Source organism: Talaromyces amestolkiae (assembly GCF_001896365.1).
Source record: "Talaromyces amestolkiae strain CIB chromosome Unknown scaffold11.1, whole genome shotgun sequence".
NCBI classification, from domain to species: Eukaryota; Fungi; Ascomycota; class Eurotiomycetes; order Eurotiales; family Trichocomaceae; genus Talaromyces; species Talaromyces amestolkiae.
The window spans coordinates 937,791-961,494 of NW_024468047.1; the positions used below are offsets into that span (position 1 = coordinate 937,791).

Sequence of the window (23,704 nt, forward strand, 5' to 3'; positions counted from 1 at the left end):
CGAAACCTGCGTGGTGGTTTTGATTTTTTTTTTCCTCTTGGTTTCTTCTCATCTGATCCTCCTCCTTTTCTAAAGTGTGTACAATACTGCGAATCGCGAGTACGTGCATGTACATGCCTCTTACAGCAAACTCCGTACTAAGGCGGAAGTAGGCTATTCCCCTTTCTCCCCTCCTCTTCCCTGTTCCTTCCTCCCTCTATCGCTCTTGCTTTCAAATCATCCCAAGAAGCTACGACCAGCTTTGACTTGTCACATTTGCCCATGACTGTCCGTGCTTTTGTTCTCTCTCCATCATTTTTCTCCCACCGAGGTGTCTCGACTAACTCCACCACTGTGCCTGCTTTATAGACAGGTCCCTACCATTGACCTCGATCGCTGCAACACCCTATCAACGCGTTATATCGCCATATCTCGCTGCTCTGATCATTTGTGATCCGATCGCACGAACCGCACCGACTTGGTTTCCTCAACTATACAACGACTCCCTCAATCGGATTGTGCTAGTGGTTCTTTCATTATTTGTTGCGAGTCATCGACCTCACCGCCCAAAATCACCCAACCACCGCAACACTCATGTCGTTTCCTTAATCGATCTCTCCTTCCTTAACCGTCAAGACACGGGTAACATTTTCTCTCCGAGCCTTGTTCAGTAACAGGCCGGACCGAATATTGATCGATTTAGTTTTCGACATTTTGCCGCTTCTCGGTAGCCAGTACGGACAAACAAATCAGCATGGGGAGTGACGAGGATCCATTCTTCGCCGCTGCGGCAATCCTGAAAACTCTCGCCGTCGAGCCTCCGCCCAGTGACGATGATGCAGAGATCCCTGTCAAACGGGTGATAAACGGCTTTGACAAGAAGCGCGTTCAACTCCCTGGAGAAGATACTCCGGGTAAAAAGGCATTTACCACTGAACTAGAGTGCTTGATACGTCGAGTGCATGAATTAGAGACAGAATTAGTCAGTCATCCTAATGTTTGTTTTGCTTTTCCGTCTTTGTCTTGCATTTATTGTTGCTTCTTTCCCCTCCTTCTGCTTTAAGCTAATTCGGGCCTTTCTTCTAGCAGTACAAGAGACCCCGCAGATCGCGAAAACTCAAGCGCAAATACGATGATGATGATACTGCGGATGATGACGATGATGAGGATGATACCGAGGGAAGTGACGAAGACGACGATGACAATGAAGATGATGATCATGCCGCCAATGGAGTTCTCGTCACTCGCCGTAGAACGCTGCGTGGCGGTGCTGAAACCCTTCGATCGCTTCAGAACCATGTCGAGAAACAGGCTCATGAAATCAGCGTACAAAAGGATATTATCGCACGTGTACGAGAAGAACTCGACATGCAAGAAGAACGTACACGGCGAACGCTTGTCAAAGTAGAGCACGAGGATGTCGGAGTTTTGCAACGTGAACTGCGCAAACATCAGCAAGCGAATGAAGCTTTCCAAAAGGCGTTACGAGAAATAGGCGGTATTATCACCCAGGTTGCCAATGGTGATCTTTCCATGAAGGTGCAAATTCACCCGTTGGAGATGGACCCAGAAATTGCAACCTTCAAACGCACAATCAACACTATGATGGACCAACTGCAAGTGTTTGGTAGTGAGGTGTCCAGGGTGGCCCGTGAAGTCGGAACCGAAGGAATACTAGGTGGACAAGCCCAAATCACTGGCGTGCACGGTATCTGGAAGGAACTGACAGAAAACGTCAACATCATGGCCAAGAATCTTACTGACCAAGTGCGTGAAATCGCAACCGTCACCACTGCTGTCGCACACGGTGATCTTAGTCAGAAGATCGAAAGTCGGGCCCATGGTGAAATCTTCGAACTACAACAGACTATCAATACCATGGTGGATCAACTCCGTACCTTTGCCACAGAAGTCACACGTGTCGCTCGTGATGTCGGTACCGAAGGTGTTCTAGGCGGACAGGCACAGATCGAAGGGGTGCAAGGCATGTGGAACGAATTGACAGTCAATGTGAACGCCATGGCCAACAATTTGACCACACAAGTGCGTGATATTGCCAACGTCACTAAAGCCGTCGCCAAGGGTGACTTGACCCAGAAAGTGCAGGCCAACTGCAAAGGAGAAATTGCAGAGCTTAAGAATATTATCAATTCCATGGTGGACCAGCTCCGCCAGTTCGCTCAAGAAGTCACAAAGATCGCCAAGGAGGTCGGAACTGATGGCGTACTTGGTGGTCAAGCCACAGTTCACGATGTTGAAGGTACTTGGAAAGACCTAACCGAAAACGTCAACCGAATGGCCAACAACCTCACGACTCACGTGCGTGAGATTGCGGAGGTTACTACCGCTGTTGCCAAGGGTGATCTTACCAGGAAAGTCACCGCCAATGTGCAGGGTGAGATCTTGGATTTGAAGAACACCATCAATGACATGGTGGATCGTTTGAATAAGTTTGCATTTGAAGTCAGCAAAGTCGCCAGAGAGGTCGGTACAGATGGAACTCTTGGTGGTCAAGCAAAGGTCGATAATGTGGAGGGTAAATGGAAAGACCTCACCGACAATGTCAACACCATGGCCCAGAATCTTACTTCGCAGGTGCGAGGTATTTCTGACGTTACCCAGGCTATTGCCAAAGGTGATCTCAGCAAGAAGATTGAAGTTCACGCACAGGGAGAGATCCTCACTCTGAAGGTCACGATCAATAACATGGTGGACCGTTTGGCCAAATTCGCCACAGAGTTGAAGAGGGTTGCCCGCGACGTCGGTGTCGACGGAAAGATGGGTGGTCAGGCTAATGTTGAGGGCATCGCAGGTCGATGGAAAGAAATCACAGAGGATGTCAATACTATGGCCGAGAATCTTACATCCCAAGTCCGAGCTTTCGGCGAAATTACTGATGCTGCTACTGATGGTGACTTCACCAAACTCATTACCGTCAATGCCTCTGGTGAAATGGACGAGTTGAAGCGCAAGATCAATAAGATGGTTTCCAATTTGCGTGACAGTATTCAACGTAACACGGCCGCCAGGGAGGCTGCCGAACAGGCCAATCGCACCAAATCAGAGTTCTTGGCTAATATGTCCCACGAAATTCGAACACCGATGAACGGTATCATCGGTATGACACAGCTCACTCTGGATACCGACGACCTGAAACCGTATCCCCGTGAGATGTTGAACGTGGTCCACAACTTGGCCAACAGTCTGCTGACCATTATTGACGACATTCTCGATATCTCCAAGATTGAGGCTAACAGGATGGTTATCGAAAGTATTCCTTTCACCGTCCGAGGAACTGTATTTAATGCGCTAAAGACCCTCGCGGTCAAGGCCAATGAAAAGTTCCTCAACCTGGCATATCAAGTGGATAGCTCTGTTCCCGATTACGTTATCGGTGATCCATTCCGTCTTCGTCAGATTATTCTCAACTTGGTCGGAAACGCTATCAAATTCACTGAACATGGTGAAGTCAAATTGACCATCAGCAAATCCGAAAGGGAGCAGTGTGCCAGAGACGAATATGCCTTTGAGTTTTCTGTTTCTGATACTGGAATTGGTATTGAGGAAGACAAACTTGATCTCATTTTCGATACTTTCCAACAAGCCGATGGATCAACAACTCGTCGGTTTGGTGGTACTGGTCTTGGTCTGTCTATCTCCAAACGTCTTGTCAATCTCATGGGCGGTGATGTTTGGGTCACTTCCGAATACGGTCATGGCAGTACCTTCCACTTTACTTGCGTCGTTAAACTTGCAGACCAATCCTTGAATGTAATCAGCTCACAACTCATTCCTTACAAGAACCATCGTGTTCTCTTTATCGACAAGGGACACACTGGTGGACATGCCGAACAGATCACCTTGATGCTGCAACAACTCGACCTAGAACCTCTGGTTGTCAAGGATGAAGATGAAGTACCGCCACCAGAGATTCACGATCCGTCAGGAAAGGAGTCCGGTCATGCTTACGACGTCATCATCGTGGACACGGTTGACACCGCTCGTACGTTACGAACCTACGACGAGTTCAAATACATACCGATTGTCCTATTATGTCCAGTGGTGTCTGTGAGCTTGAAGTCTGCCCTCGATCTCGGTATCACCTCATATATGACAACTCCATGTCAACCGATTGATCTGGGTAATGGAATGTTGCCTGCCTTAGAAGGTCGCTCAACACCGATCACAACAGATCACTCGCGGTCATTTGACATACTGCTTGCAGAAGATAACGAGGTCAATCAGAAGCTGGCAGTCAAGATCCTGGAGAAATGCAACCACGGAGTCACAGTTGTGGGCAACGGTCAGGAAGCCTTGGATGCCGTCAAGAACCGGCGGTTTGATATCATCCTCATGGACGTCCAAATGCCTATCATGGGAGGTTTCGAAGCCACGGCCAAGATTCGCGAGTATGAACGTGAGAATAATCTATCTCGCACTCCAATCATCGCCCTTACAGCACACGCTATGTTGGGCGACAGAGAAAAGTGTATACAGGCTCAGATGGACGAATATCTATCCAAGCCTTTGAAACAAAACCAAATGATCCAGACCATTCTCAAGTGCGCGACACTTGGTGGAAATTTTATGGATAAGAACAAAGAGTCACGACTTGCGGGACCTGAAGGACACCTTGCGCCTGTGTCTGCGCACCAACAGCGCCCTGGCATGGAGGGTCGAGCAATCACAACGTCAGGGCAGATATCTGCGGAAACTGATAGCCCAGGCACTGAAGAGGGAGAAGTTGAAGTCGATCGAGTAAGTTGATACTTATCATGATTATTGTTTGATTAAGCACTAACGCATGGCTTAGCAAAAGCTGTTGTTGCGATCTCATAGCAGCTGATGATTTCTCTTCGATTATATTATGATTTTTCTTATCATTTGGTAGCGACTTGTTTTATCTTCAGTAAGAGGTTGTTCTGTCTTCTCAGTTCGGTTGTACCTTCACGTCCAACCTCAACCTAAACCATCTTGCATATCCCTACTTGTGATATCGGTTGTTGTCTTTATACTAAAGGCGTTACATTATACACTCTCGTCTGAACCTTTCCGACGACGGGTCTTCTTTACCTGACTATTTCAATTCTTGTTATAAGTTAGGTCAAAGGTTATATGCATAACCTTTTTTGGGCGTTAGCGTGTTTGTCGGTTGCATTTGACTTTTCATTTTGGCTATCATACCCCAAGGCCAATTGCCTTGAGCCTGAAATCAGTCTCGAATTAGGAATATATTTTTATGGTTGTTTTGATCTATCCTACTTGCATTTTGATCTTGCTTTGAGTTGCTACAAGGCACCATACTTCTTCTCTTGGGGGTTCATGAATGATCACTAGATGTCGAATATCAAACCGTCTTTTCCTATGAAAGATTGATCCTTGCTGTCAGATACGAGGATATGAATTTTTAAACCTGCGCCTGTCTTCCAACCGGCGGACTGTCAACCGAAACACCCTCACTTACATCCCTAACCTCCCTCTCAGCAAGAGGCACAGCCGGTGGCTTAGCATCTTTCTCCGCGACGCCCTCATCCCTAATCAAAACCGCACATACAAAACACACCCCAATGATAGGCGCATACATGACAAATATAGTATGCATACCAGCCATGTATGCATCCATAACCATCTCGTATTGATTGTGGGACAGATTGATGGATGATAGAGCGTAGGCGGAGGATGTTATTGTGTTGATTGTATCGGGGGAAAGGATGTTTTGAAGGTGGGTTTTGAGGGTGTTGTTTAGGATTGTGCCGGAGACTGGTCCGTTATTAGTACTAAAGAGGATAAATGGAAGGGTGGACGTACTGGTTAACCCTATTGAGCCACCAAGGATACGCAGAAAGTTCCGAAGAGAGTTTGCGACTGCTCTATCTGCTTTTCTGGAGTGAGCTAATAGCGCTACCAATCCAGCTATTCTAGAAATCAGTATTATCATCTTCCCTTGATAGCGAGACAGGAAGAGAGAAAGACAAACGCTGAAAAGCACCTCCAATCCCAATCCCCTGCAGAAATCCGATCAAACAAATGGCCCACACAGGACTCGATCTCGTATAAATCGTCTGCAACGAGACACCTACCAACCAGACACAGTTCGAGAATACGATGGTAGGCCCGTAATGGCCCGTCTTTGAGATTATTTGACCCGAAACCAGTGATCCGACGCCGTGGGATGCTACCATGGGTAGAATGATTACGCCGGAGAGAATGGGGCTGTAGCCGCGCACGGTTTGGAGGTACATTGGTATGTAGAAGAGGTTTGCCCAGTAGACGATGCCGTGCAGGGTGCCTTGGAGAAGCACTAGGTTTGCGGATTTGTCGCTTTGGAAGAGGCGGACTTTATCTGTCAGGTCTGTTTTACTGTGTTTGAAGAGGAAAAAGGGAAAGGGGGCTTACTGGGCATCATGGGCAGTTTTGCAAATTTCCATTCCACGAGCACGAAGGCTATGATGAGGAGGCCGCCGATGGTAAGCATAGCGATTACCAAGGCGCTGTTCCATGCATATGTCGAGCCTCCTTGGGAGATGGGAATCTATTCCACAAGGTTAAACGAATGCATTGCGAAAGGTAGAAAAGAGTGACGTACCAGAACCAACACAACAGCAGCCAGATTCACCACCAACCCCAACCAATCAACCATCCTCACCTTCGTCCATGTATTACCCCTAACCGGAGACGGCGGAATCACAATCGCAATTACGACCATCACGACCAGTATGACGGGGACAATAAACCAAAAACACCATCTCCACGAAGCGCGCTGCGTCAATGCGCCGCCTATCAGGGGTCCGATGCCATTACCCAAACCGACCATGGCGCCAATAAAGCCGTTATATTTACCACGTTGTTCGAGTGTTGTGATGTCGCTTGCTATTATCATGACAAGCGCGGTTCTACCCACTATCAGCTTCGTTCTATGAATACCTAGGTTCGAGGGAAGGAAGGGGACATACATGGCACCACCACCTAAACCGGCAATAGATCGAAAGGCAAATAACATAGCCGCATTCTGCGCAAACCCAGCACACAGATTCGCACCCGCCAGGATACCCATGCACGTCAGCAGCAATGGCTTCCGGCCTACGATATCACTCAACCGGCCATTGATGAGTTGAACACTGGTACTCGCGAGCAAGAAACTGGTCGCAATCCATGAGATGGATGGTCCCATGTTCAAAGATGCCCCGATTGCAGGCACGGCGGTCGAGACAGAGGTTTGGTCTAGATAGGAAATCATTTGTGCCAGGGCGATGGTTGGGAAGACGATCATTAGTTTATTGTGCGGGAGGATGTTGGATTGTTGGTCCTTGAAGGTTTCTAAAGTTGTTGATGGTGATGATGATTCGTCGGTATTGGTTGTCTCGCTGGTTGGGGAAGGGTTCTTTTTGCGGAAGAGGGTTCTGAATACTGCCTGTTTGCCATCTTGGGTCGATTGAGAGGAGGACATTTTGGCCTATGTGGGTGCTTTTTAGTAGATTTGCTTGTATATCGAATTTTTTTGAGGTATCAGAGAAAGTTAATGCAGTCAACCTGAAGACTTGAGGTAGAGCGAAGTGAGTCACGAGCAATTATTGCGCAGAAAAATGATTGAATAATGGTGATTACTTGACTGACCCTTTGTCTGTCCGATTTTGATGATACCTTCCTCACCCAGCGAGATCCCACATCGCCAAGAGCAACAATCAATGCAGGCTTAGAATTCCTTATCAATATCCATGTTCAAAATTGTGGAAATGCGTCGTCTAAGCCAAGTTGTTACACTAACATTGCATCGAGTACCTCAATGGAAAATCACTCGTGTGGATTCAACACCACCTAACGGATACGTGAATGAGTGCATATGCCACGCTCAGCTGCGGCGTGCGGAAACCATGTCCATATCACCACGGCATTACCAAGTGGATCCATCGTATAATAGTGCATAGATTACTTAAATTTGCGAAAAGATTATCAGTCTTTGCGAATTCTCCGAATATCGGTCGTTGGAGATTAGGGCTTGGCCAGCCGCACTTGGCAGGGCAATTGAACCGTTGCCTAATTTGGCAATGTGAGCTGTCGCTTATTTGTTTCTTCCGGTCACTCTCTTCAGTTTGCAGTCAAAATTCATTTCTCATAATTATATGTTGAGACAGTGTGGTGGGCTTTTATCTGGTGAATTCTGACCAGGTTGGCTCTAGTTAGGGCTAATTGTCTACTTTTAGAAAATTGGACTACGAACAAATTATTGAAGGACGTAGGAGGTAATTATAGACTCAAATAGCTGTAGATGATGAATGAATCAAACCAACTTTCCACCAGCCTCACGCCCCTCTAACACATCCATCAGCGTCTCAACCACAGCCCTTCCAGTCCGGCTCTGATTCTCCTTCGTGCTCCCTCCAATATGAGGAGTCATGATAACATTTTCATGCTTCAAAAACTCTCCGTAAACATCCAAAGTGGGAGGTTCGATCTCCATAACATCAAGCGCAGCACCGCCCATCTTCTTCTCATCCAAAGCCCTAAGTAGGGCTTTCTCATCTACCACGCCGCCTCTAGCGCAATTCACAAGAATAGCATTATCCTTCATGATACTAAGCTCGTGATCGCTAATCAAACCTCTGGTCGACTCGAGTAGCGGCACATGAAGGGTGACCACATCGACATCCTTCAAAAGCTTATCCAAAGCGTCGACTCGGATATGATTGAGACCCTTCCACGCATCCGCAGGTGCATATGGATCATATGCCACAATCTCACACTCAAAGGCTCCAATCCATTTCTGAGCAACGATTTTGCCTATATTACCCATCCCAACGACACCCACTCGTTTGCGAAACATGCTTGTACTCAACATGGTTGAACGAACGACTCTTTGACCACTGCGTACCGCACGATCAATTTCAGAGACTCTTCGGCTCAGAGTGAGAGTCAGCGCCATAGAGAGTTCCGCCACGCTCTCGCTGTTTAGTGCGGGAGTGTTATGGACAGCAATGCCGTGTTTTTTTGCCCCGGCGAGGTCGATGTTGTCGACGCCAACGCCTTGCTTGACAACGGCACGGAGGCATGCGGCTTTTGCGAAATCTTCTTCTGTCAGACGAGAGTCTGAGCGGATCATGATTCCGTCTGCATCGGCGTGCCAATATGTCTTCTGAGGGTCATCAGGGAGAATGACCTGAACATGAGGAAGGCTTTGGACTAGGTCGATAGCATCCTGATGAAAGGGGTCTAAGACATAGATTTTGAACTGTTGGATAGAACCCATTTTGATTTTAGACTAAGTTTGCTTATTCAAGACAACAGAGATAAAAAAAGGAAGAGAGTTTTTTGACACTTTTGATGTCAACTGTTCGGGGGAACAGCTCTCTTTCCCCGATATATCTTGTCTCTGCGTGTGCCTTCAGAGGTCTTTGTGACATCCTCCCACAACCAATCCCCCATGAACCTATACCGTTTATGGCACTTGCTTCAGGTCAAATGCCAAGTAAACATTCAACTTGATTAAGGCGTACTATCGATAACGAAAAATTGTGAATATATCGCTCGTATCCACAGGGACCACTCCTCTTCCTTCGATGGCCGACCCCTGTCTCGTAGATAGGCAACTAGTGCCTCAGCTCCACCACACCAATGATCACGGCATTCGTGATCAAGCAGTCTGATGTCTGGATATGAGCCAAGAAAGGAAACATTATCTAGTTGCCACTCGCCGAGACTCCCCTCTTATCAGTGCCAAATGAGAAGAATCAAAGTTGTTGTCTCATCCTCCACCTCATGAGCAATATTCTGAGACGGACTTGCATAAGTCGAAAGAGGAACAAGCCCGTATGCATGAGATGTGTTGTTGGAAAGTCCGAACTGTTCCGTGAGAGCTATTGCCTGCGTAGGATTCTCGGGAATACCTGATCTGGAAGGGGAAAGACGTGGGAACAGGAAACCTCAAAATAGAAATATGCGTAGATGGAAATGATACTGGAAGTGATACTATCCATAGTGTTTGAAATTATCTACATTATAGCTTTGGAACAAATCTTCCTGCATCAAAATCAAACTTTCCTTCAACAGCTTTTTACTCTGTGAAAAACCAGCTTTTGTTTTTCTTTTCAAAATGGGCATCAAAACAGACCAACAAGTCCACATCAAAGCCTCTCAAGCTTACGACTATGCCTATTCTATACTCCAAATGTACAATGTCCCAGCGGATCGCGCTGCCATGATAGCAGATGCTCTGGTTCTTGCTGACCTCCGAGGAGTCGATACGCACGGCATCAACCGACTAAGCGGCTACATAGAGCGCATAAAATGCAAAGTGCTCGATCCAAATCCGGAGTTGAAGTTTATCATGAAAACTCCCATCATGGCTCATCTAGACGCTCGCAACACCTTTGGCTTTGTCGCTGGATGCATGTCAATTGACAAAGGTATTGAGATTGCTAGCACATACGGCTTTTCCGTGATCGGTGTTAAGAATAGTAATCACTACGGAATGGGTGCTACGTATGTTTTACGCGCCATCAAACAGGGGTATGGTGCTTTTGCCTTTACTAATGCATCCCGCGCAATGCCTCCGTGGGGTGGGAAAGCAGCATTATTGGGTACAAGTCCTCTAGCAGTTGGAATCCCCGGTGGCAAAGAAGGAGATTTTGTTCTTGATATGAGTCCTACGGTTGCGGCGAGGGGCAAGATTCGAAAAGCTGCCCGACGAGGAGAACCCATACCTGAGGGTTACGCTCTTGACGCTGAAGGGAGGCCTACCACCGACGCAGAGGCAGCTCTAAAAGGGGTCATGTTGCCAATCGGGGGTGCCAAAGGCTCAGGACTAGCAATGATGATGGACATATTTGGTGGCTTGCTCACTGCCTCTTCTTTTGCTGGGGGTGTGAATGATCAGTACAATAACACCAAGGATCCTCAGGGGGTGGGCCATTGGTTCATGGTGTTCAAGCCGGAGATGTTTCTGGATTCGAGGGATGAGCTAGCTGATAGAATGGATACTCTATTGGGGAGGATCCGGTCTTGCGAGAAAGCGGAAGGGGTGGATAGAATCCGTGTTCCGGGCGAGAACGCTACTGAGATGGAGACCCGGAGGCGTCTTGAGGGTATTCCGTTCACTACTGTGGAGCTGAAGAACCTAGATCTACTTGCCAAACAGAGCGGAAGCCAAGTAATGCTAGCGGAGACTGTTGGTGTATAGATTAAATTGAGATTTCCAATCAAGGTCTAGCCTTGAGACTCCTATATTCGGACCCCTTTCACTCTAATGAGAGCATATACCACTTATAGTGCCTACGAAGACCTAAGATTTGCATCCACAAATTCTGTATGACGCCAGTCCTACATAAATATTAACCGTTGTATTCCAAATCTAGTATGGCCAAGGCACCAAATATCGCAATATGAGGGCCGGTGAAGACATGCTGCCAAGGACAAGTGCGTTACGTGTGATCCACCACGCTAAATTCCCTCTTTATACCAACAAAGCCAAGCTATTGGCAATCTAATCGTTGTAACATCAATACTCTTCCGTCTGAGGAAAGTTTGTCTTGTGCAGATAACCTCGACGTGAGCGGCCCCATACTTACATACTAGACCCTGCATGATTATGCAACTTGTAGGTAGACAGCTTGTAAATGACTGGTGGGTCTCGGCTCCTCTTTAGTAGAGAATTTGCGACAGAACAACCTTGGTGTTGATCTTCAACTTGTACGAGAAGTCGATTCAAAGGACCCTCCTACTCACCCGTGATCTACGTACCCGAGATGCCGAAACACAAAATAAAGTTGGCTTCCCAAGAACTTTCCGACGAAGCCGAAGGAGAACTAACCCCGTAGGCATTTGGGTCTCTGAAGATGAGAATCTTTATGCAGGGGTCGAGAATAGTTTAGACTAAGACTTGAATCGAGAGCATTAGAACTCAATGTAGAAATTCATATACTCATATGTCTGTCTTCTTTTTAAAAAGTGATAATAATAGCCACAAAGGCCTAAAATTTCGGCGAGCCGAGACTTGCCAAGTGACTAATTCCGATAATGCAGCCCCAGTAACATCTCGGCATTGCCATGTAGATCGGTTGGTGTCTTCTCGGGTATTTCAGACAAGTAGACGCTGGTATCACTTGAATTACCAGGATTATGCCTTGAAAGCTCGTTGTATTGGGTGGCATGCATGTCCCACTCACACCTATATTGCTCCTCAATGTACTATCGGAAGATACAGAGCCAAGGAACAGCCAAGCCCTAACATCGCCATGTTCTTGATGCCCAGAAACGAAGATCAAGACAGCCAAAAACGAGACTGAACATCAACAAATGATTTTGCAAGGATGAATCACCTGTACCAGCAGGGATCACGATAAGAGCGACTTTTCTTTTCTTTTTCTGTTGGACCAAGAATTGCAAGCCATGCGACATTCCGAGTATCACAAGAAATGCTTTGATACGGAGCTGAAGACTGATACCTGCATGCTATGTGCAGCCTAGAACCTGACCAACACATCAAAGGTCCACCACGTTCTCTATGCGCGGTTCGTCAATTGCCCGAGTTGATTGCCGAGCAATGCGCGCATTGCCACAGACAATCTTCAGGAGAGATGACATCGTCTCGAACACAATGTTATACACGTCCGCTGTTGGGAAATCACACAAGGCATCGCGAAAATGGTACTATGTGCCATGAGCCAAGAGATAACAGTGAGGCAGTGTAGAATCAACCAAATTTGGTCTTTGTTCCGGGTTAGGTTGTCTTGATATTCTTGAATCCTTGTCAGCTAAGTGAGAGACAAGGGGTGTGCCCCAATCTCGATATTGCCGGATCAGCAGTGTATGATTTGGATTGTTCCCTCAGTGTAGAAATCGGTCGCGTTTGCCGTAGCCTTGAAGCCGTTTACTGTGTACAACAGAACACAGAACACAGAACACAGAACACAATAAACTTCTGGATTATCTTTTTTGTTTCTTCAATCATCTACTACACAATCACATATCGTTACTAGAATTCAAATTTTCAAACACGCTGAAATGTCTCGAAAAAGTTCAGAGAGCACACGCTCAACGTCGACAGCGACTACATTGATCGGTAATCTCATGTTTCTGTCGCTATAAATTTAGGCTTTACTAACCTGTCGTACTATAGCCGGAGGAGGAGCAGGAATGAGCGAGGTGCTAGTTTGTCATCCTTTAGGTATGCATCCTGGCTCAAATTCCTGATACTTGTCCAACAGTAGTTTGACGATGCTCGTACTTTACAGACACGATCAAAGTACGCATGCAACTGTCGCGACGAGCCAATAGCTTTGGGGTAAGTGAGCTTCTTCTGAACCCTTACCATGAATCTGTCATCTAATATGTGTAATCAAGCCACCACCACGAGGAGTTGTCGGGACTGCAGTTGGAATTGTCAAAAATGAGGGCTTTTTTAGTCTATACAGAGGCTTAGGACCAGTTCTGGGAGGAATCATTCCCAAGATGGCCATTCGATTTACATCCTATGAATATTATAAGCGACTTCTTACCGACAATGATGCAATGAGAATATCGCGAAATGGGACATTTCTCGGTAAGGCTCATTTTTCTCTGGATCTACTTCTTTTTTCACTTAATTTATGTCGGAGCCTAATATCTGAGAATGTTTTACAGCCGGTCTAGCTGCAGGTATAACGGAAGCAGTCACAGTCGTCAACGCCGTCGAAGTAATCAAAATTCGCCTTCAAGCCTTACACAAAGCTCCAAATGGCGCTTTGACTCCAAAATACAAAAGTACATCACACGCAATCTCAACACTAGTTCGCACAGAGGGCATTGGCTTTCTCTGGCGGGGCGTCACTTTAACGGCTCTTCGTCAGGGGACTAATCAAGCCGCCAATTTCACGGTTTATACGGAGCTGAAGACACGCCTGCAGAAGTGGCAGCGGCAAAATCACCACGGAGTGCACAATCAAGGCGATGTAAAAGAACTGCCATCATATCAAACCACCATCATCGGCTTGATATCTGGTGCCGTTGGTCCATTTTTCAACGCGCCGATTGATACTATCAAGACTAGAATACAGCAGACCCCGGCCCCTCCTGGGAAGAGCAGTCTATCACATATTATAGGAACTACGACTGACATGTTACGCCAGGAAGGATTCAAATCTTTTTATAAGGGTATTACGCCTCGTATTATGCGGGTTGCGCCTGGCCAGGCTGTTACATTCACGGTCTATGAATTTTTGAAAGGGAGGATTGAGAACTCTTATGTTTTTGAAAGCAAAGTAGTACGTCAGACTATTTAGTTATAGACATGTTTGCCTTTGCTTGTAACATTGTTTGGATGATATTTGAAACTTGGGTTTTATCAGCATGTCCCATAAAGGAATAGGATGATGTCGGTGGTACGAGAATTTGAAATGCGGATACCCCAAACGGGAAGGCCCTTCCCCATTCGGTTAAATAGGGTTAGACGTGGCCGTGCGGGCCTTAGTGTAGGCTTCTGCTACATCACTAATGAAGATTGATGAGATGATACTATGTATTCTTAAACAAGATATATTTTAGTTCTAATATCTAAATTAGAACTAGCTTCTGAACTTGAGTAATTCTAGACTTTTCTCATCCTCCGTTCCCTCTATGTCCTCCGACACCACTTATCGCATATTGCTTACCGCTTCCCACAGCCAGCTTGTTCCTTTCCCTCGAAAGACCTGTTTAATGCCAATAATGCCATCGATGAGTCTTCGTCATTGTCGACGACGGAGTTGGCCTCGACGTACACGATGATCTGCTTGATTGCATACTCGAACTGCCGTGATCGAAGTTTCGGCGCATCATACGCAGAGGCGCGGAAGTGAATGCTGATGGTCCAGGAGGAAGACTACCAAGAGGGCCACCAGGGGGTGATGGAATTGGAGGTGGTGCAGGAGCAGACTGTAGAGGCTCGATCGTCGGTGGGCCTCCCAAAGGTACAGTTGTCACCGGTCCACCCACAATAGTAGTTGGTGGTCCACCTAGTGGTGGAGGGAAAGGAGCAGGAACAGAAGCAGCAACAGACTGTACGGCTCTGGTTGTCGTTGGTTCGCCCGTACCTGTCGTTGGTGGACCTGTCGAGGGTGGTGCAGGTGGTGTTGAAGGAGAAGCCGCTGGTCCACCAATATTTTCGCGTGTTGTCGATGTTAACAGTGAAGTCGTACTTGTACCTTGTGCAGCCGGACCGATAGCAACACTGCCACTGGGTTCACCGCTAGGGACGACCACGCTCGCAGTCGGGGTCCTTGCAGGTGAACTTGGCAGGACGGGTACCGGTGCAGACGGTACTACTGAAGGAAGGCCGAAGCGACGGCTTGAAGAAGCAGCAGGTGGTGGAACCGATGACGGACGAGGGGGCGTCACTGGCGGCAGTGGGGGACCTGGAGGTGCAGATGGAGATGTACTTCCTGTTGTTGCCGTCACAGTTACCGTGACAGTAGCCGGTACTGGCGACGAAGTGATTGTTATAGTTGAAGTAGGAAAAATCAGAGAATTCGGCGATAGCGAGGGTGACGGAGGACAATTAGCAGTCGTCGTAGTGTATATTGTAGTTGTCGCACAAACAGGAACCGGAGACAACGACGGTCGAGGTGGTGTGGGGGATGACAGTGATGTGCGTGGTAGAGAAACACTGAAAGATGTCCTTTGAGGGGTAGGCGAGATTCGGGGGATAGATGGGCTTGACGAGATAGCCGGCGCAGGTCTCGTTGAGATGCCAGGGACGCTTCTGGTAGAAATCTGAACACTGACTGGGCCCACATGAGCGTTTCCATTACCCTGTGGAATTGCAATGACATCGGACGCGCAAAGCGTCATGAGAAGAGCCAAAACCCTCATTTTTTTTTATTGATTTGCTGTTTGAGTGTGTTTCGTGGGCATTAATGAGCAGGCAGAGGGCAGGTAGCTTCAACTAGTGTGTGAGAAGAAGAAAAGAATAGAAGCAGAAGAAGGGAGGAAAATAGTATTATACAGCCTTCAACATCATTCTACAAAGCCGCCTCATTTGATATCACATATTCATCAAGTTCGCCATTTTAGGAACTTAGTACACCCAATCAATTTCCAAGGGTTTAGGGTTGAGTTGCGAAACTTTGCGGATTTTCCTCCCGTCGGGCCGTGGATTTTTGCTCTGGTTACGCATTTCATAAAGGCTTGTAGGATAATATCGGAAACTCTAAAGCGTAAAGTCAAACCAGTCAACGTAGAACACGATTGATACCCTGAAAAAACTAAGATTTTATACCGTTTGGGAGGATGTTCTGATACTTGGGATTTGTAAACTGAACCTGCTATTTCGTTTGGCTTCTTGGTGCCTGTAAGAGAAGCCAGTAAGATCTATGTTGTGTTGCCATCAGAATGGGTCCATATTCAGAACTTGCCTCTGCTCTCGGAACTCACCTCCAAGCTGTCTGGAAAGCGGCCGTGAGTTCACATGATGTAAGACGACATTTGGAGGCGTTTAAGCCTGATCTGAGACAGGGTAGGTAAATATGGTGGAACTTGATAACTTATGATTGAGCCGAAATATATACACCGAAAGCCCCTTCAATGATGAATACTTGTATGTACCGAGATGTCTATGCCGAAATATTCATGTATACGTATTAGAACACAACCCACGGATGTCTCCATCCGACCTTGAGTAATTTAGCAGCTGTAAATGCAATCGCTCCGCTAAAATAACAACACGCCACAAAGGCAATGAGACCCCAGTAATGGCCACCACATCTCGACAATATCTCGCCTGCAATGGGCACACCAGTCAACGTCCTAACTGGTTAGTATATCCACAGCAGAAAGGCAGGAGAAGAGAGAGACATACCCCATGCTAACAATAGTATAAGCAGTAGCATAATACCTCCCATAATGCTCCGTCTTACACAACTGACCCACGCAAACCGGCGTCAAGCTGATATTACTTCCACTGAAGAAGCCAAAGAGGACCGAATAGACAACCAGCAGCGCCAGACTGCCACCGGCAGGTAACCAGAGACAGGCGGTGGTTACCAAACAGCCTAGCGAGGCCAGGATCATGGTGTTGAAGCGACCGAGGTAATCTGCTATGTAGCCTGGTAGCCATCTTCCGAATGCAGAGCCAGCGTTTAGGATTGCCAGGATTTGGTATGAGAAGGTTGACGAAAAGCCTTCTGCCAGTGCGTAGGAGGATATATATGTCACCGGCACGAACAAGCCCCATTCAATCAAGAACACACCCGCCGTCGTAAGCGTGAATATGGGATCACGGAAAATCCTAAAGTCAGGCAAGATATTCTCCTTCGAGGCCGGTTTGGGCGGTAACCGTGACCTAATCAGCATACACGCCATACCCAGCGATATCAAACAGAAAAACGCAATCACCCTCGTAGCCCACGCCCACCCTATCCTCGGAAACAACGCTTCAAGGACAAGCGGGAAAACAACACCGCCCACCGAACCACCCATGGCAGCAATACCAGTCGCCTCACCCCTCCTCTCATGAAAATAATGCCCTACTGCCGCAATCGCGGGCGTAAAGATCAACGACGTCCCAATTCCCATCAACACCCCCAACACAAGCATAAAATGCCAATACCGCGTACAAAACCCCAAAGCGATCATCGACACCATAATCACCACCGMCCCCGCCAGCACCAACAACCGGGGGCCCTTTGCATCAAAGACAGGCCCAATCTGCAACCCGCAGAAGAAAGTGAGGCAGGCATAGATACCGAATATCCATCCAATGCTTCCAGATGAATAATCCCGAAGTTGGTGAGTGGAGATGTATGTTTGGAATGTGCCGATGGTGTTGATTAGGCCCATAGCGCCGAAGAGCCCCGAGAAACTACCTAGCACGACGAGCCAGGCTTCTAGGCCGCCTTCGGGGTAGGTGTTGCCGTAGGGGTCGGTTGAGATGCGGGTCAGGCTGGGTGTTATGTCTTCTTCGTTCGTCTCGTTTTCGTTTTGATCCTGATTCTCATGGCCGTGGACATTTTCAGTAGTATGCTCGAGAGGTTGTCCAGACGGACATGCACCATGTACGTTCACCCCGCTTTTCTTCATTTGCGTTTGGGGTTCCGGTTGTGGCTCTGCTCCTAACTGAGTGGGTTCAGTGCTTGCAATCCCATTGCTCTCGCCATGGTCGTTGTCATCGCCAAGGTTAGTCATCTGCACTCAAAAATCCGCCTTACAACAGACCACTTTATTCGATACGTAAATCAACACGGAAAGAGAAAGTTTTCCAAACCAGATCATTTTTCCTTTCCCTTTTCCTAGCTCTCAGACTAAGCTTTTAGTTAGAGATTTAATCAGGCTAGGTTGGGGAAAGTTTTCTCATCTTATTTACCACTTTCGGAAATTTGTGGGCTTTGCGGTTTTGCGGAGATTTTAGGGCAGACCTGGCCAATCGCATCGATCCAGTGCCATCGTTTTTCGTACAGATCTGGTATTGGGTGTATTGTTACGAGATTGTACTGTACGGCACGAGGCGGTAATGGCGGTTATTTTTCCGAAGTTCAACCCCGCGTGATTGAGTATAGCATATAAATCAATAATCAACAACTAGACATGGTAGTATACATTTGTATCAAATCGAAATCATCAATCATCAAAATTCAAAATAAGCATCGAAATCGCGCCTCGAAACAAACATGCCGCTTCATTCAATCGTGTCGTAAAATCTCGTAATCTGTAGTCACATTCAGTCGTCGTTCATTCAGGGGAAGCGTGTAGTCGTTTTGCTTTCTCCACGTATTCGTAAATCATAAGTCAAGTATTTTTTCGTAATGTCATAAGCTCCGATCGTCTCTATCTCTTATATCTAATACCCTCGGGTTGAATTGCTGTCTTCATATGGGACGCCGTGATTGAAAGGACCAACCGCGTACGGGTCTGTGATCTTCTTTGGCCCAATGCTTTGCTTCAATCTTTCTCGACGTGCTTCTAGTGCTGCGCGAGCTCGCTGCTGTCGTGCCTCTTTGACTCGCTGTCTGATGTTGCGGAAGGACCTCACTGGGAATAGGACTCCTCTCTGCAACCTATATTTAACTGTCTGGCGTTGATATGGCGAATGCGGACGAACAATACCCATGGCAAGATTCAAATCGCTATGGCTGAATTGTTGACGCCGAGCTTGCTGACGACGCGCCTTTCTTGATTTTGAAATGCGACGAGCAAGTATAAGAGGTCCACTGAGTATCACTCGCTTCTGTGGCAATCCTAAAGAATTACTCACATATGTGTCTTCTCTATCTGTTGTCGTCGGATATCCATTTCGCTGATTCGGGGTCACTGGACCGCGCTCATTGCTCGGAGAACTGTCAAAATCGTCCCAAAATCCACGCGGTCGCCAAAAAGAGTACAGTTGGCTATCTCTTGCTTTCTCAGCTCTCCGACTCTTGGCCGATCTAACCGATAGGGAACGAGTTAATGGTTGTGGGTGTACACCATCTGAATTTCGACGGGCACTTAGTGCGCGCTTCACTGAGCCGAATCCTCGACTTAGGGGGTTGCTTCCCTGTCGACTGAGTTCCGTTCTTGGTTGTCTGCTGTCCACAGGTTCCGGAAGTACAGCTTTCTGTGTCGGTGGCTTTGGAGGCGTACGAGGGTTGCGAAGAGGCGATTCAACGTCTAACGCCGCTGTAGAGTGTGTCGGGGTGCGTAGAACAACATGTTCGCTCAGGTCTTGGCCACGCAAAGCTTTGACAGCCTTCGATTCAGGTTGCATATAAGGATTAATCACCAAGAGCGAATCATTGTTATGCGGAAAATAAGTAACCATCGTGGCTTCGTTAATTTCAATGGGTCCTGGAGAATATGACACAACGGATGACTGAGTGAAATGTAGTGACGGTGCATGAAGTCGCTGTATATCCTCAATATTGCTCTGTGGAAATGCAGACACAGGGGTATCCCCGTTCGCAGGATCGGAACCTTCGTGGAGCACTAGTCTTGGAGACGGGAGAACATCAGATGTGTTGTGTGGTGGCACTTCAAAAGCCAGTTGCATCTGTTCAGTGTGTCGGCGCAAGCTATCAGAAGTAAGAGAGGTCGTGTGCGAGTTGTTGCGACTTGTCGGAGCTGAAAGGGACGAGCTGCGCGCTGGTATAGGAGGGCGGCCGACACCACGGCCACGGTTCTCCCGTCCGCTCTGCCCTGCTGCTGAACTGGTAGCATCAGACATAGTGCGGCTTCTTTGAGGTGGATGTTGATCACTAGCTCTGCTGCGAGAAACGCTAGCCTTGCGACGACTAGAAGTGGAGGACGGTACGACTGATTGATTTCTAGTGCTGGATGTGGAGGATTTGAGTGAAGAACGCCTTTGGGGAACAACAACGACGGGAATAACTTCGTGCACGTCTTTATTGATAGACGTAATGCTGACTGGAACTGACATGTCGGATGCGACACTGTTGCGGTTATCATTCGATATGCGACCGGCTTTATGCACCAAGCGATGGGCCGAATCTCCATTAGACTCCGTAGATGTCCGTGTCGATCGCGGCTGTGGCGAGCTGACTGACCGTAACGACGTTCTTTTCTCAGTGTGTCTCAGCGTGCGCTGCTTTGGAGGTGACGTTTCAATTACCATGGCCTCAATAGTCGAAGTGAACGATGCACCAGAATGTCTCCACGTGTTTACCCGATCCATGAGTTTTTGTTCAGTGTCTGTCAATTCAGATGCGTAGTCTCCATCAATTTTTTCAGGGTTTGAAGGTCCGGGCGACTGCTCATTGTTGCGCATTGAAGGAGGCCCCTCTTTGGGTTCCGGTAGAGCCACTTCGAGTTTCTCCTTTTCTAGGACCGTGGTATTTCGACGCGTTTGACCCGATCTCTTCCTGATCTGGGATCTGGGTAGTGGTGACGAGGCCAGCCTCGCCGTACGCTTGAGATCTTGATTTTTCTCGGTCACTTCCGAGCTCTTGGCCACGAGGCCAGTTCCCGTGGTTTCATCTCTTGTCTTATCTTGTTCGCCCTCGGTGGAGCTAGAAACACTATCGAAGCCGTTGGCGAGAGGTGATGGTTCTGGAAATAATCTCTGCTTTTTTTGGACAATCAAAGAGTGAGCTGGTGGATACAAGCCGTCTGTAGTGTCATCATCGGAGAAGTTTTCCCGTGCTGTCTGGAAAGAATCGGCTCGCGACGTTGTCGAGGATTGCAGAGACGGGAAAACAGGACGAGCCTTTGGCGTTGTATCTTTCGTGCGTGGTGGAGTGACATCCGGCGTGGGAGGACTGAACTGGTGAGAGCCTGTCGTAGGAGTTGCCATGTTACGAAGGCTCAACGGAAGTGAAGGTTGGCCATTCAAGCGCGGCGGGCTGTCTTGTTGAGCGTCATCTTGAACTTGATTCGGAGGTGTAAGCGGCAATGTTGGTGTGATAGGCATGTCACCACCGTTGACAAAATCATCCTTGACATCAATGGGTGAACTATTATCAGTCGTTTCAATACTAGGCATGGGTTGCCGGCGCCGAGGAAGCGATTTGTGACCCTTGAGAAGAGGACGGTCGTAATGTGAGGAGCCGTTCATCGCGCCCACGAATTCAAGATCCGGCATCGTGATATAACGATAGATTCCGTGTCGCTGTATCCAAAAATCGTGCTTTGCGGAGCAATTTCTAGCTCAGTGGCGATTCATCTGACAGGACAATAATGACCAAGTGCCTTGAAGACACTATATAAAAACTACCAATGTGGCTGATTGTTGCATTCTTGGGAAAAACAAGCCTATAGTAAGTCGCATAGAATGAAACGCTAAAACTTCGGATCGCGACTAAGTTATTGAAAGTATGAAACGGTGTTTAGACACTTGAGATATAGACACGGTGGTTTTTGCGAGGTGGTATTCACGATTAGCGTGGTGGTGGACTGCGGTCGGGTGACGTGAGACTTGAGATGACACGTTTGGCACTGTATATGTGGTATCGACGATAAAGAGCGAGGGGTTGAAGGTTGCGTCGGCGGAAAGCCTTGTATGCAAAATACAGGCGATTTGAGATAGTGATGGTGTAGTATGTAGTAAAGAGAAAAGCCGACGAAGTTATTCTGGTGGTAAATGGCCCGTCAGCCAGTGACAGCCACCGTCTCAAGTGAGGAAAGCGCGATAATGAAGAGAAATTGCTTCTGGGGTCGAAATCCTTCAGCTACCACAACGCTGGGACCGACACATCCGCCATCAATAGATTACTTGGACATATCGACATGGAAGTGAATCAAAGAGGTAGGGAAGCGGAAGAGGGAAAAGAGCGAAGGGATTCGAGAGGGGGCTAAGGCACGACTCCTCGGAAGGAGAGGCCTCAGGCCAGTCACGAACGGGCAATCTGGCTGCAACGGTAACCCTCGAATCAGCGCGCTCTCCCACTGCTCCCTCACTACTCAATAGTACTTACTACGTATGCAGGTCTCCTATTCTGCGAAGCCAACGGGGTTCATCCTCGCAGTGTGACTCCTGCATTGCTGGCATATTGACCAATATTTTCTCATTTAAACTACATCTAGCATCTCATATGAGTACCGGACGTCTGATCGGTAACCCAAGACGTGGGCAAGCCGTTTGACAGGTTGATCTACACTTTAGCCTCTGTCGCTAGTTTGGTTTCGACTTGCTGGTTTCTCGAAACTCTCTAGCCGGTCCATCGGCTTGATTAACGCCATAGTACACTCCATCATGGTACGACTGCGCAGCGTATCAGGTACGCACAACGTGGTTGGTGTGCCATTTACGAGTGTATCGCCCAACCAATACCCGACAGGCAGATAATGAAATATTGCAACCGCAGTCAGACTGTGTGACAGTGTGAGATATTTGGAGGGGCCAATTGCCCCTGGGTGCCGAGTGCTGTGATAGGTCTTGTCAGACTGATCATATACAATGATTTGGAAGCCTGAGGCTATCTATTCACGAACCTGGTAGTCAATTCAATGCAACGAAACACATAGATACGTCAACCTTCCAGCATCCTTGGCACGATAGCCATGTGGAAGGTCTTCAATCATTGGCGGGAAGGTTGACTTTGTGTGGACGGCCGAGACCGTTCACTCGAGGCCTTAGGGACTGGGCATGTCGTCAAAACGACCTCATCCGGACCAGTCAGAAACGCACCACAACTGGCTGAGGTGTCATGATTGTGAAACAGGTCACTAAACAGTTTCATTGCGGTTCTGGGTGAGGCTAAGACTTATCCATGGTTTGCGGCGTCATGGTAGAGAAGAGAGTTTTCAATAGGTACAGGAAACGGGGAAACATGGAGATCGTCGAGGTATTTGATGAATCTAGCCAGGAATGTTATCTACTTTATCTCGGATTTAAGATGACGTCGAACCTATGACATTCTGTAGAATGTAGCTGATGTGGTTTCAAATTGAAGCTGTAGTTTTGATGATGCAATCAGGTGACACTCTCTGTGCTCTACGAGCACGTTTCAACGCAATCAGACATCTCCTATGCTAGTCCCTACATCTTCCCTGCGACTCCATATCCCCAAGGTCATAAATGTTATGGTTCATACCGAGATGCGTTTGATTGTGTCAACATATTTCAGTATACGAAGCACGGGCTGAGGGGACTTCCTCACAAATTGGTGATCATACAATATAACCCAGTCAATAGCGTAGACTTGATATAGCGATCCCCTCTCAGCTCATCTTTCATAGAGCACGTCGATAGGGTAATGACGCATCGGCGGAGACAGCCTGGAAGGCAGTGGGAGCCTGATGTCATGGCCCCACCACTTTATCTGCCCGTGGATGCCTGAGTCAGCCACAG

The 23,704-nt window shown here is 47.6% G+C and overlaps 5 protein-coding genes across 5 annotated transcripts; 2 read left to right on the plus strand and 3 right to left on the minus strand.

The window, feature by feature from the left end:
- Window positions 1-733: 733 nt before the first annotated feature.
- On the plus strand, window positions 734-4,825 carry BHQ10_006267 (uncharacterized protein; the record flags this gene model as incomplete). Its single annotated transcript, XM_040878834.1, has 3 exons — window positions 734-961; window positions 1,066-4,737; window positions 4,793-4,825. The coding sequence occupies 3 exons, from the start codon at window positions 734-736 to the stop codon at window positions 4,823-4,825; spliced, it is 3,933 nt and encodes a 1,310-aa protein (XP_040734771.1).
- Window positions 4,826-5,386: 561 nt separating this feature from the next.
- On the minus strand, window positions 5,387-7,426 carry BHQ10_006268 (uncharacterized protein; the record flags this gene model as incomplete). Its single annotated transcript, XM_040878835.1, has 6 exons — window positions 5,387-5,739; window positions 5,788-5,892; window positions 5,957-6,322; window positions 6,376-6,511; window positions 6,566-6,849; window positions 6,904-7,426. 6 exons carry the CDS (start codon window positions 7,424-7,426, stop codon window positions 5,387-5,389), a joined length of 1,767 nt encoding a protein of 588 aa, XP_040734772.1.
- An 831-nt stretch (window positions 7,427-8,257) lies between these two features.
- Window positions 8,258-9,223, minus strand: BHQ10_006269 (uncharacterized protein; the record flags this gene model as incomplete). The annotated part of the gene is made up of 1 exon (XM_040878836.1): window positions 8,258-9,223. One exon carries the CDS (start codon window positions 9,221-9,223, stop codon window positions 8,258-8,260), a length of 966 nt encoding a protein of 321 aa, XP_040734773.1.
- An 843-nt stretch (window positions 9,224-10,066) lies between these two features.
- On the plus strand, window positions 10,067-11,152 carry BHQ10_006270 (uncharacterized protein; the record flags this gene model as incomplete). Its single annotated transcript, XM_040878838.1, has 1 exon — window positions 10,067-11,152. The coding sequence occupies one exon, from the start codon at window positions 10,067-10,069 to the stop codon at window positions 11,150-11,152; it is 1,086 nt and encodes a 361-aa protein (XP_040734774.1).
- Window positions 11,153-15,175: 4,023 nt separating this feature from the next.
- On the minus strand, window positions 15,176-21,496 carry BHQ10_006271 (uncharacterized protein; the record flags this gene model as incomplete). Its single annotated transcript, XM_040878839.1, has 3 exons — window positions 15,176-15,368; window positions 16,784-18,108; window positions 19,511-21,496. The coding sequence occupies 3 exons, from the start codon at window positions 21,494-21,496 to the stop codon at window positions 15,176-15,178; spliced, it is 3,504 nt and encodes a 1,167-aa protein (XP_040734775.1).
- Window positions 21,497-23,704: the final 2,208 nt, after the last annotated feature.